Source organism: Electrophorus electricus, chromosome 21, assembly GCF_041902795.1.
Source record: "Electrophorus electricus isolate QZ-2024a chromosome 21, ASM4190279v1, whole genome shotgun sequence".
NCBI classification, from domain to species: Eukaryota; Metazoa; Chordata; class Actinopteri; order Gymnotiformes; family Gymnotidae; genus Electrophorus; species Electrophorus electricus.
The window spans coordinates 7,552,501-7,565,483 of NC_137517.1; the positions used below are offsets into that span (position 1 = coordinate 7,552,501).

Sequence of the window (12,983 nt, forward strand, 5' to 3'; positions counted from 1 at the left end):
ATTGCACCTGGGCTAAAACTCATTCCTCCTGCCAGACATTGAAGTATAAAAGAAATTACAAAATGGCATTTTGTCCTGGTCTCCACAGATAGCAGGCTTGGGAGATTGAGGTCGGGGGATGGCAGGTAGCGAGAGAAAGAGTGGAGCTGATCTGTGTCGATTCCTCCAACGAGAGCGAAATGAGAAGAAAGGACTCGACGATGACACAAAATGCTTTTTGTGCGCCTGCTATTTGATTACCAGCAGGAATTCTGGTGGTACTGCGGTGCACGGTGGCCCTTGAAATGACCGAGCCGGAAACCGAGTGCACCTGCCAAACGCAAGATGATCTTCTGACCGTGTCAGGGAAACGGTCTACGTGCTGCATGGCGGCCTCTCGACAGCTGTTCGGGAACCCCTTTCTCGAGCCCTCCCATCCTCAGTGTGAAAGACAGAGGAACAAAGATTTGGTGTGAAACTGGAGAAGTACGCTATTGCAGTAGGCTAATAGCTGACCCACCTCAGGAGGCCGTATGGCTCCAGAGTTGTTCAGAACAATCAGTGTTGGATCATGTTACCATCTCCAGATGGATTTCAGATGGAGTGTCTATGTCAGGACAAGAGCTGAGGGCTAGGATCAGGTTTCAGAGTTCTGTCATATTTACCCCAATTCACTGGGATAGGGATCCTGTTGATATGAACACAAACCTTTATTCGGCTTAAAAGGTGTCAGGGTCACAAGGGTACAACCGGAACATGTTGCACCTATTACTTAATACCCAAGACTGTTCTGACAAGTCTTTCCGGAATTGATTTTTTTTTTTCCAAAGTATAATATGAAAATGATTTATGTTAACACGTCAGCGAATTATTTCTTTTTTTTAAATGTAGCTTCCAATTGTTTAAAACATGTGTTTTAAATCAAAGCTACTGCTTATTTCTTGCAGCAGACCAAACGGTGTTAATGGATGTGTTTGTTTGCGTTTAGTCTTCCTTGTGTAGTTCATGTATGCAGATGGCTTGGTAGTCTGCGAAGGCTTCCTGGTTAACCTCATGCTTCCCTCTATCCTGCTTCTCCCGTAACAGGACCGAACTTTCCCTCAACCACCATCTCTGGTCCCAGTGCATCGCATGCAGATGGAGAAAAATACGGCGTTGCTTGAAAAAGATTGAAACTTCATTAATCTGAAAATTATCCACAGTGTACCTGATTTGCTTCCAATCAAGTGCTTAATGAGTCTCAATTAAGATTTATTATGTAAATTAACCTGTGCCTGCTACTGTCTACAGGTGCAGAAGCTATGACAATATTTTGCTAATGGTGCAATCTGTAACAATTAGAAAGGCAAACTTTCACGATACTATGCTTAGTGACAGGGCAAAAGGTCCTCAGCTAAAACTGATTCATTTGTTTTGCTGGAATTTATCATGTTATCAGGCATCCTATTTTCCAATTAGCATCAGCAGTCATTTTATTTTGTTTAACAGTTTATTTCATGCCTTTTAAATGGGTGGATTACAGACAGTACATCTATTTTTTTCCTCGTTTCTAGTACATTCTTGCATATTCGTGGGAGAGAGACTGTCAGCTTGTTTTCATAAACCTTATTTAAAATTTTAATCTCATACTATCATTAGACCTACTCCTTGACTAAAAGCCATCGCAGAGAGATATTTAATTAAAGCATCTGTGAAAATCGTATTGATTAATGTAATAAACGCACTGCTACAGTACACATCGTAATGAGAGTGCCAAATCGAAACCTTACCAGAGGCTAGCAGAGGCGCAGTTCTGACCACCTCACTGGCTAGCGTCCAGACAGCACCAAGTCGTGAGCCCCACGCTTTTTGTGTCTTCATTTAACATGTCCACTGATGGGTTCTTGACAGCTTTATTGCTGACACGTTTCCTGGCCAGCCTCGCTGCGCAATTACATGGGAACTAATTTGATGAATCAACTTGATATTCGCCAGCCTTGTCTGACCTCTTTGTCTTGTGCTCTCCGTTTTCCTCCCAGAGGTCAATGGGAGCTTAGCTCACACATTTTCATTTTCATGTGACATTTAACTGAACCAGGAAGTACTTAAATATGAGTACTAGGAAAACATGAATATGATGCAAGCAGATAGACTGTACATTTTGCCAGTTTCCCCTGAATTCTAAAAACAGATGCATTATATCTATATGTAGCATCCGTTCTCTTTAACTATTTTTCTCCAACTGGAAGACCAAAATATGTCTTATAAATGTACCTCTATGCAACCAGATCAGTGATGATTCCTCCATAGAAATTGCTGTTTATTACATTAATGCAGTATTGGTCCATTGATTTTTTTGCTTAGTCCACAGAGCTGTTTTGGCACCAGTCCTTAAGCTAGGCATCTTCATTGGTGAGCTTTAAATGCTTTAACATCAATGTGCAATGTCAACGTGCTTGATCTGTGATACACCTCAAATCTTAGTATAGTTTACATGTACGTGATAAATGAAACTCCAGTGCAGAGCAGTACAGTATTTCTGTGACTTCAAGACAAATATATTTGCAGAAAACACATTTTCATGCATTTGATATACATTTAAAAAACAAACTTTACTTTAATGTAACGGTTGAAGATTTATTTCTCATGAGTGATATTTTACAGCATAACTGCATACCTGTTTGATGTACTGTGTTCTGACCCATGTCACACAAAGACATGAAACATTTAAATAGCGCCAATGTGCTGCAATAAAACATGTTGTTTGTGTCCTTGCAGGGCGGGAAGCGCACTCTGGCATGCCTTGCACCATTCTTCTGAAACTAACAGCTTAATTGAAACTCATTAAAAAGCAGTGACAGCGTAGGTGTCCTTGTAGGATATAGAATAATTCAGTTGTACTTACAGCTTGATTAAGGGAACTCGATGAACATTAACCGTTGAAGTCATTGTGTCCAGTGAACAGATTTCTCCAATACAGTGTAAAGGAAAGTTTAACCTTTTGGTGGTTTGCCAGATTGACCACTTGCATGTGGGCATTTGCCCAGCAGTTGTAATAAAATTATGATTTATTTGTATTTATCATGCTATAGAGGTTTTTTGTAATATGGGTTTCATATTACTAGTGAACAGAATTGGGTTGGGTTCCCCAAAAGCATCATAAAACAAAAATCATCTTTAAATGGAAGAGGGATTATTACACTGATCACTCCCTCTCGTTTAAGATGATCTTAACACGATGATGATTTTAGGGCCCAGAACTGTCAGTCATCCATTTTCAGGTATCCACATATATGTGAATGTCAGGTTAAGAGAACCACTGAGAGGACAGTGACCTTAGAAATCAGTGTTATCTGCAGTTTTAAAACTGATGGAAACATGCACGTTAATGAACTGTAATGTGTTCAGTTGCTTACAAAGAGCATCATTATTTTGCTCCACGGCTCTCTCCAATGGAAGTAGACATGAGAAATTGTCGTGCTAATTATTTTCATTTCTTCTTTTTTGGGTAGATCTTTATTTTTGCTGACCAGTTGCCATGCACAGTCTCAAGAATACATTTCCTTAATCATTTTAGCTGGGTCTTAACAGCAATGATAACTTACCAAAAAACTGATGGGTCTTATAATGAGTATATGATTAATATTGTAATTTAGGGAAAGAAAATAAATGTGAGCAAACCAGTGAAATTATGCACTGTTATACTGAACTGTGCAGATGAACTCACTAAAGATCTAAGATAATGTAATTTCTCCTATTAATTGCCATGCCTTCTTGAAACATTTCCCAACTCAACAAAAGCTTGAGTTACTGGTTTTTAGTTACTGATTAGAAAAGTGAAGATTATTACAATGGAGCTTCCCAGTTGGCCACCCAAAGCCAAAGTTTGACACAAGAAGCTTGGGGAACCGAAGGTTATACATGCACTTTAAAACTATAACATTAGTCATTCTCATTTTCTTTCAAATCAATGCACACTATAAGTAGCATTTATCTCTCCAAAATAATTTGATGCTAAATTTAGTTCAGGAACATTTCTAGACTTGGAGGCTGACACTGTTCACTGAAAAACTCATTCATACTCCCTCAGTATGTTTGTGAGCCTTTCCAGATACAAGGCTAAGAAACATTCAGTCCAATGCCTAGAGCAGAGGAGAGCCTTTTCTTTGGAGTTTAGCCTACACAGGAGGCACTGTTCAAAAATGTTATTGTTCTTATAACTATTCAGAATGTTTCAGCCTTATTCTGAAAGGAACTTCTTTTATTCTCAACCCTCAGCAGTTCTACAACATACAGTTAAACTACACGCTGCCTGCCTTACACAATGCGATGAACCATATTTCTGTTAATCGATATAGATTTCCTTTGTGAAACTTTATATGGAACACTAAGAACCTGAGCATGCTCCTCTCCTTCCCACTACCACCATCACTACCACTACCACCATTTTGTAAATCTGAAAGGGGGGGGGGGATTTCCTCAAAGGAGGGATTTATGGCTCCGAGCTGGCTTCACATGATTGATAGTGCACAGTGGAGCCTTTGTACAGGAAGATGCATGCCTCGTTGTGGGCCAACTGTATCTGTCTGAAACAAAACACGATGCCAGGCCTTCCAGTTCTCGCTAATTTGACTCAGTGAGAGGAAGGTTCCAGTAACCTCCGTGTGGGTGTAGCGTTAAGTCACTTTCAGAATGGGAAGGGGTGAAATCGCTTAAAACTGGTAAACCACAGCAAGCCACTGCCGTTGAGACACATGTTGAGAAACTGAGATTAGCGAGCAGTGGAGTGGTGAATACTCCACTAATGCGACTGTGATGAGGTGGGGATTTAAAGGTGACATATTATACCACTTTTCCACAAGTTAACACAGTTCTCTGGGGTTTTAATGAAACGTCTGTGACATGCTTTGATCAAAATACCACAAGGATCAAGCACCACAGCACCCTTCTTACCCTGTCTAGATGGCCGTGTTCAGAATGGCCAGTTTGAGTTCTTGTTCCTTTAATTAATAAAGAGCAACTGCTCACGCCCTCTTCTGTGGGTTGTGGCAACACAAGTACAGCTTCGTAAAGACCATGGCAACTGTTGAGCGTGAACCCTGGGAGAAGCATTGCTGCTGGAGAAAACATAGTGGTTCTATGCATATGTTTGAACCAGAGTAGACCAAGAAGAGACTCCTGAACAAGTTCGAGAATCAAGGACACAACCGGATGTTGCTGAATGGTCAGTTATTAACTTTGTCAGCTTATTCTTTTTGTATGTTTGTATGTTGGCTCAGGTCATAGGGTCTTTCTAGCTATGGTGACTTGACATCCACACCCGTTCTCTCATTTTACTTTCATATAGTTCATGAATTGATAAAATGTTCATCTTTCAGACATTCAACTAATAGACTCATATTGTTAACATTTTTGTTAACGTTTTGGATCCTGCAGCAAGCAACGCAAAATAATGCCTATATCTAATATATTACCTCAGCTGTTAGCAATAGCGGTTGCTAAAATGCTAAAGAAACTCAGAGCACAATTATTTGTTAAGTACTCACCTTTCCCTTGTCTGCAGTTTTGCCACGGAAAGTTGGTATTGATCCCTCTTTTAGTAAAAGTTTCGTTGACAGACCTGTGTTTTACTGACCCAGGTTGGAAAAGCAGTCAGACCCAAAGTGGTTAGCACACACGTAAAGCTTTTTGATGACTGTAGCTAGGACATTGCTATCAAAAATAAACTTTATCGACTCAGCTCTTCTGTGGTCTGAGGCTGCCAGCCGATGTAGCGATTTGGGCTGGTCTGCACAGCCAGCAACAGAGAAGCTCCTTTGTTTAGCTCTTAGCTTTAACATAGTGCTAATCCAGTTCTTGTGAGAAAACAATGGTGCACCTTCGCAAAGGTATCTGGTTCTCAAGCCATGGGTAGAGATACTCAGAAGGGGCAGTATAATTCAGATGAGCCTGCACCTGACATAGGAATGGGAGCCAGATCTGATCAGCTTTTTTAATTCTATGTTTTCTCACCAAGGCAGCCCATTATGAACTGACTGGGTTGTCATATTTCACAGTTTGTGGGTTGGTAGGCACTCCAGATACATGTATTAGCACAAGCACTGAAAAAGTTAATTTTTCATAATATGTTCCTTTTAAACTTTCTTGCTCTGAAAATGTTAACTGAGTTTATTTGACTCATGAGTGTTTTTGACACTTTCAGCTGTGAATTGGGTGTTGTTTTATGTATAAAAGCAGCGTTGTCGCTCTTTATACTGCAGAAGTGTGAAATTATTGGCACACTCTCAGGACAACAATTAAACTCTCGTGAATAGCCTTGGCCACCTAGCATGTTTTGAATCCATTAAAAGAAAATATAGCACTTTCCTTTTCTTTCTTTTAAATTTTTATTCCACTTCCTGATTTATCCATGTCTCCCATACAAAACCTAATTTTGATGTCATTTTGGTATTAAACTCTGTGCAGGCATTTGTTTTGTTGTGGTAAGTGTTTCACCCAGCCACTCACTGTGCATGGTTATTCACCGCTATCTGCTCTGGGTGTTAAGCCATCTTGAGCATGTTAAAAAGACAGCTCAACTCTTGAGTGATTGGATCAGTACATCCAGATACTGGTGCTGATCCATCAATCTGCACTAGAACCCCGAGCATCCTCTCCCTCTCCCTCTCCCCGCATCCCCTCTTTGCTCATTTGTAACCTCCCTCTTTCCAGTGCTCTCTCTCATCTCCAGAACCAATCATCAGTTACATTCTCCCTCCCAGCCTCGCAGAACTTAGCAGTGCAGCTGTTCCACCCTGAGCCGGAATGGCTGCCTCTGATGCACGCGGCGGCCAGTGGCTGGGCGTCGCAGGAAGATTGGCCTGCTTAAGTGGAGCCATGTGCGGCTGTCCTGGGAAGCTGAAGGCCTTGCTGGGATAAGCGCTCTAATACCTGCCATTACGCTGCCAGAGGGAGTCATTAGGGCTCAGTGGAGCTGCAGCAGATCACAGGCAAATGAACGCTGGCCCTTGTCCGCTTCCGCACGCCTCCCATCAGAGCAGCAATGAGACCCTGCAAACCTTCAAGCACAGGCCATTTCCCCATAGCCTTCATCTCCAGTGCACCCTGCCTTTGGTTCGAGTGGTCCTTACCATGTGCCACTGATTACACATATTTCACTAAAAGCTGTAATGATAACGGAGATCTTTAGTGCATGCTGGCTCTGTATGTTGGTTGCATTTAGACTGGTTTCTCTGTTAAAATATAATGGATGATTTATGCTTTTTTTGCTAACGTGTTTTGGTAGACAAGCATCATGTGATGCTTACATTCACATTTAATGGCATTTAGCAGACACTCTTATCTAGAGTTTAAGTCAAATCAACATACTTTTAGCTTTTGCCTTAAAATCTATAACCAGGTTTTATGGAATATATGTGAATTTTTGTTTGTTTTGTTTTGGCTTTTGTTTGCTTGTTTGTCTTGAATTTCTCACAGTGTAAAAATGCAGGACAGGAAGCCCTCAGGTCAATGCCACCATGTTTAATTTCTTTTTTCCTTGCCCTCTTAAGTTTTTAGCTTCACTACAAGTCTTTTTGTTTGTAGGTTGTCTGCTGAAAATAACGGGATAAAACTGACGATTTCCATTCGAATCTAAGCATTATAGTTCAGATCATCATAGTTGTTGTTTTTTTTTTTTGTAAGGGGCCAGAGAATCCAAAGCAAGCCTCTGACATCTCTGCTTGCATCTGACACAGAGTCCTGAGGCATCGGTGTGGATAGATCCATGTCTCTCTGCTCAGCAGTGTCCATGGGGTAATCGTAGAGGTCACTCTTATCATTTCCACAGCCCCAGGCATTGCGACCAATAACTGCAGTCCCATCTCAATGCGATAGTCTTCTGCAGTTCCATTAGTCTCCACTGCTGCACTAAATGAGGCTAGAGAGGTTTCTCCTGGTGTTATATAATTCACTGGTGTCAGTGAAGATGTACTGCAAATATCTGCATTGGCACAATGCTTTCGTGAGATGGCGGGGGAGAGAAATGAGGTAGAGGTGCGTTCTATTTTAGAGAGGGACTTCCTGGTGATCGCTCAGATACATGAAACCATGTGCCAGCTTGCTAGCAGATGGCCTGAAGATGACGTAAGCTTATTAGTGTACTTCAGCGACATCCGCCTTTTTTCCCCCTCACTGACATCTGGAGCATGTGCTGATACAAAAAGATTCAATTGATTCAGTTTTGGAGGAATTGCAAAACATGGGTCCTACTATCCTCAGCACCTTGATAGTGTTAGCATTAGCAGTTAGTTTTTAGCATTTAAGGCTTTTGTTTGAATTTTTTGGTTTGTTTTTTTTTTTTAGTCAGCTTTTTATAAACCCTTGTCATGATGTCACTAGCAGATTAAGCAATCAAACGGCTCCTCATCTGCATGCTTCCAGCGTGCGCGGGAATGAATGCACATGCTTCATCACATGGCTATGTGTCGGATTTGACCTGGCTCTGGCCCCTGTGCCCTTGTTGTGCTGGGACTCATGGGAGCCTCCCGAAGTCCTGATTCATGACTTGCTGCTTTCTGTCCGCTGGGCCTGAGCTGATCAATCAAAGAGATGTATGTGTGTGTCACAGCACACATGTGGCCACCAGCGCACCTGCTAGATGCCCCTCTGTACTGGGATGCTGGCTGCTTGGATGCATTGCACTAATTCCCATGTTTTGATGCACTTTTTTTCATTGGTTTGCATGTGTTTGGGTGACCGATGCTCATTGCAAAGCTGTCTGCTGTTTGCATATCAGAAGAAATGACTGTGCATTTGTAGTGTATGTGTGTCATTTTTTATAAGTGCTGTCGAAGCTGTGTGTGTGCGTGTGCGTTTGTGCGCGTGCGTTGATATGAGTGCCTGTGTGTGTGTGTTGCTCTGTGGCAGCACGTGGCAGGGGCCCCGTGTGTGAGGTAGCAGGCGCTGTCCAGACGCCTCCTTCAGGGATCTCATCAGGCTTCGTGTTCCCTTCACCTCATGCCTCAGGCCATCCATATTCATTTCCTGCACTGATTTAGTTCCAATGAAGAGAGAAGGCTGCCCCCCACCCCCCCAAACCTGCCCTGCTGCTCCGCTACCTTGCATGACAACACACAGACACTGGGCTGGATTAGTATGATGGTACAGCCAGACACATTCCTGTTTACATGAGCTACCTTCTAGTGCTTGAGTTATTCTGAGTATACTGCCTGCTGCCATTCAGTCTTCAGAAGTATTTTGTGCTGAGTAACAATAGCATAAAACTGTACTTCAAGAGCTTGTTAAAGCATGTGAAATAACCTTCATTTGCTGGGAACTGTTACAGAAAATAATGTTATCAAGTATGCTTGGGATATTAGATGCAATATGAAATAAATTAAAAATAGTTTACTTTCAGAACCATAAACTTCCAAAGCTGTCTAGATCCTAACGTGGCATTATTTAGGAAGTGTGTGTGTGTGGGTGTGTGTGTGTGTGTGTGTTTTGTTTTTTTACATGGCAGTAACAGATTTAGCAAAAAAGAAAAAAAAAACACAAAGGAAGCAATAGATGATATAGGGTTTGTAGATCAATTTTACAGTAATTTACACTTCAGGTCTCAGTTCAGCTAACTAACTAAATACGAGTCACATATGCACTCTCCATTCTTTATTCTGCTGTGTCTTTTTTAAACATTTTTGTCCCCAGGATGTCTTTGATCCATGCTGTTCTGAGTGTCTGTCATTTCAAACAAAGAAGTGATATTGTGAACCATTGTTGGACTGGATAATATCATTGCATTAACTGAGCTGAGGTGAATCAAACCCATGATTAAAGTGGTGGGTGTATCTTTTTTTGTTCTTCTAAGGGGAGGAAATTGATAACAATAAAAAAAAGAAGCCTTAACTCTGTAATTACTAGACTGCTTTGATGACGCTATGCTGTTTGGTGGTTATACGGTAAAGGCAGCCCCTGTTGAGATTAGTTAATCCTCCCTACCAGCCTCACAGAGACTGAGAGAGCTGTGGCAGAATTTAGTTTAGTATATTCTAACTCTAGACTCACGTTGGTCTATAATTTTAAATCTGTTTCTTCTGTGTGTCTGTCCGTAACACAAACCACACACACACACACACACACACACACGCACACAGGCACCTCAGGCTTAGATCATGAGTGGTAGGAATGTGCTTGTGCCTACAGGCATGCTGGGTAGATAGAGTCTGTGGTTTGCAAACAGCCCACATTGATCATTATTCATGAAAGGCAGTCACATGAAGGCTCGCCTTATTCCTCTAAAAATGTGTTGGTATTGCTGAATAGAAAGACAGTCTGAATAAAATGGTTTAGTCAGACACGCAAAATGCTCATATCTCTAAGTTTTTGTGTGCGTGTGTGCATGTCTATTTGCTTGCTGTGCATGCAGAATTACAGCTAAATGCCTGTGTGTGAAAATGTTTGCAGTTTTATAAGCAGAATACAGACGCAAATGCCTCTACACTAACATATGCATTTAGAATGGAGTGTCTGGCAGTCTGTGCATGGGCCACCCTATGTCTAGCTCAGCACCTACCCTGTACCCGTGCTCAGACTAGCATGTGCCCTGTGCCCAGCACAGAATGCACCCTGTACTCAGACCAGCATGTGCCCTATGCCCACCCAGTGTCCTGTGTCCTCTTAATGCATAATCTGTGCTCATACCAGTTTGTGTCCTGTGCCTAGTATGTGCCCTGTGCTCAGCGTAGCATATTCCCTGAGCGTAGCCCAAAATATGCCCTGTGCCCAGCCCAGTGGGCGCAGTCACGCTAGGGTCAATGGCATGAGGGCCTCCTACAATTACAGTTGAGCTCTTTCTGTCATGGTTTATGCTATGCATAGATGCACAAACGGATCTTTAACTTAACAGTATCCCTCATCAGCCAGCCTAAACATATGCTGCTTTACACACCCTGACATTCAGTTAATGTCCCTCGTATTTGGAATGTGTTTCATCTATGGTAGACAAATGGACATTAGAACTCTAAATTCCTAAAACATGAAAGAAAAAAAAATGTAAAATATATCACAATGTCGCATGTCACATTGCAATGACTCTCTGGATAATACATATTTGGACAGTAGTGTCAGGTAAATATGATGTGTGTTTATCAAGTATATAGGTATAGGTAGTCAAGCGCAAACATTTAGGTTAACATTAGCGAAGGGTTTCAGTTTTATGTATTCTGTGGTTTACTGGTGATATCTGTGAAGATACTAAGTAAATTCAAGCACAAAAACAGAGCTCAAAAATGAAAAGAAAAACACAAGCAGTTGGCTGAAGTAAACAGACAGACTTCCTAAACTGGATGCTTACTTCAAAAGGAGAGAATGATTTGGCTGTTCTGGCCATTAAATATGCCAGAGACAGGAATTTGGACTACGTGATTTTGTTGAGTGCAAGGCACATCATCTTCACTTAGGTGATTGCATGCCTTTTTTAAAAAATTCAATTTATGTATGTATGCGTATATGTAAGTATGTGTGTGCGAGTATATGGGGATGCCCACCAATTTCTTTTTGCTCTGGGGTCCAGAAGATCCGCATCATATCACACCACACCACCCTGTGCCCAGCCCAGCGTGTGCGTGGTGCCCAGCCGGTGTGTACTCTGCTATCTCTGTCACCACCTCTTTATGGCACCTGGCTAAGGCGACAGGCACTCGGTGAAATTTTGGCCCTTGAGTAATTGACCCGTTTTGATAAATGCCCCTGAATGACACCAGCATAACTCACCTGAGAAGTTTGCACTGTCACCAGGACGAGCTAACTGTCTCCCACGAATATATGGGTGCAATTTTCGAAATAGGTTTATAGCAATCCTTGGGAGAGGAGGGCAAGATAGCGATATTACCGACTTTATTACTGCAGCTGAACATCATCCAGCTCCTTGCCCTCCCTGTAACTCGGTCTCTGTTTCTTCCTTTCGCTATTCTCTCACTCTGTCTCTTTGTCTTCATCATAGCTAGTAGTACTGTACAATAACAGATAACCCGTAATCCGAAGGTGCTGTCAACATTTCTAATAGTGCTACAGAAGAGCTGGGTTTCAGAGATTTGATGCAAGTATTTTCGTATCACCCACCTACTGTTGTCTGTATGAGTGTCTGTGGCATAGTCTATAAGAAACAAATGAACTCAAATCATTGCCTCTTAGGCCTATAGTCATAGACTATTTATATGTTAGGCTGACAGCTTGACAGTGTGTTATAGTTGAGATGTTGATTTGCTGAAATCATGCTATGTTGGACGATCAGGGAAGCAGCATATTGTCGTACTGCGAGTGCAACATTTTATAGAACATTTACTTTCAATTTCAGAACAACAACAAAAAAAAAAAAAAACATTTGCTCCACCCAGCGCAAACATAAAAATAATCAGACTACTCAGGATACTGAGTAGATGAAAATAGATATGCATTGATTACTACTTCATTTTGCTCCTTGCAAAATTGCCTTGATATCGAAATGACGCATTCATTGTCTCTCATTCCCCCCAAGCACCCCACCCATTCCCAACACAGGACAGCCACAGCCGGAGACACATCTACAGAAGCTCTTTAATGCATGCCCTTAAATAGGAACGAACAAAAGGATCACTGTTGCAATGCCATCCAGCTAGGATACCACAAAACCCCGGACCACTCCCTTCTTGGCTCCCAGTGAATACTCCCCTTGAGCGCCGTCGTCGGTGTCTGCTGAAAAAGTTCCTTATTCCGAGGCGCCTGGGGGGCCGTGGGTCGCGAGCAGGACCACGCTGACCGGCGGCAATCAATCGCACACACCGGCGTGCAGGACTGGCCAAACGAAGCGGCCCGGGCCTTAGTGGAGGCCCGGATCGGCGTGGGCCAGACTCACGCAGCGCGGCCCGGGTGTGAAGGAAGGCACCCCGGCTCGCAGCCATAAAGCCAGAGTGAGATGTTTACCCAGCACTGCCCACTGCGTGACCTCCGGCATGACCTCCATGTGAATGTGACGCTTTGATGACGCGCCCGCTTTGGTATTTTCCTTT

The 12,983-nt window shown here is 42.3% G+C and overlaps 1 protein-coding gene across 2 annotated transcripts in view; it reads left to right on the forward strand.

Annotated features, from left to right (window-relative positions):
* tshz2 (teashirt zinc finger homeobox 2) overlaps nucleotides 1-12,983 on the forward strand; it is a 41,017-nt gene that overhangs the window by 4,885 nt on the left and 23,149 nt on the right. Inside the window, exon 1 of one of the 2 annotated variants that reach the window (XM_027008319.3) lies at nucleotides 4,451-5,182. The exons of the other annotated variant lie outside the window; for it this stretch is intronic. Coding sequence (XP_026864120.1) covers nucleotides 5,170-5,182 — 13 coding nt within the window. The 5' untranslated portion in view covers nucleotides 4,451-5,169. Of the gene's footprint in view, nucleotides 1-4,450; nucleotides 5,183-12,983 lie in introns of those variants that run through there. 2 annotated transcript variants of the gene reach the window in all.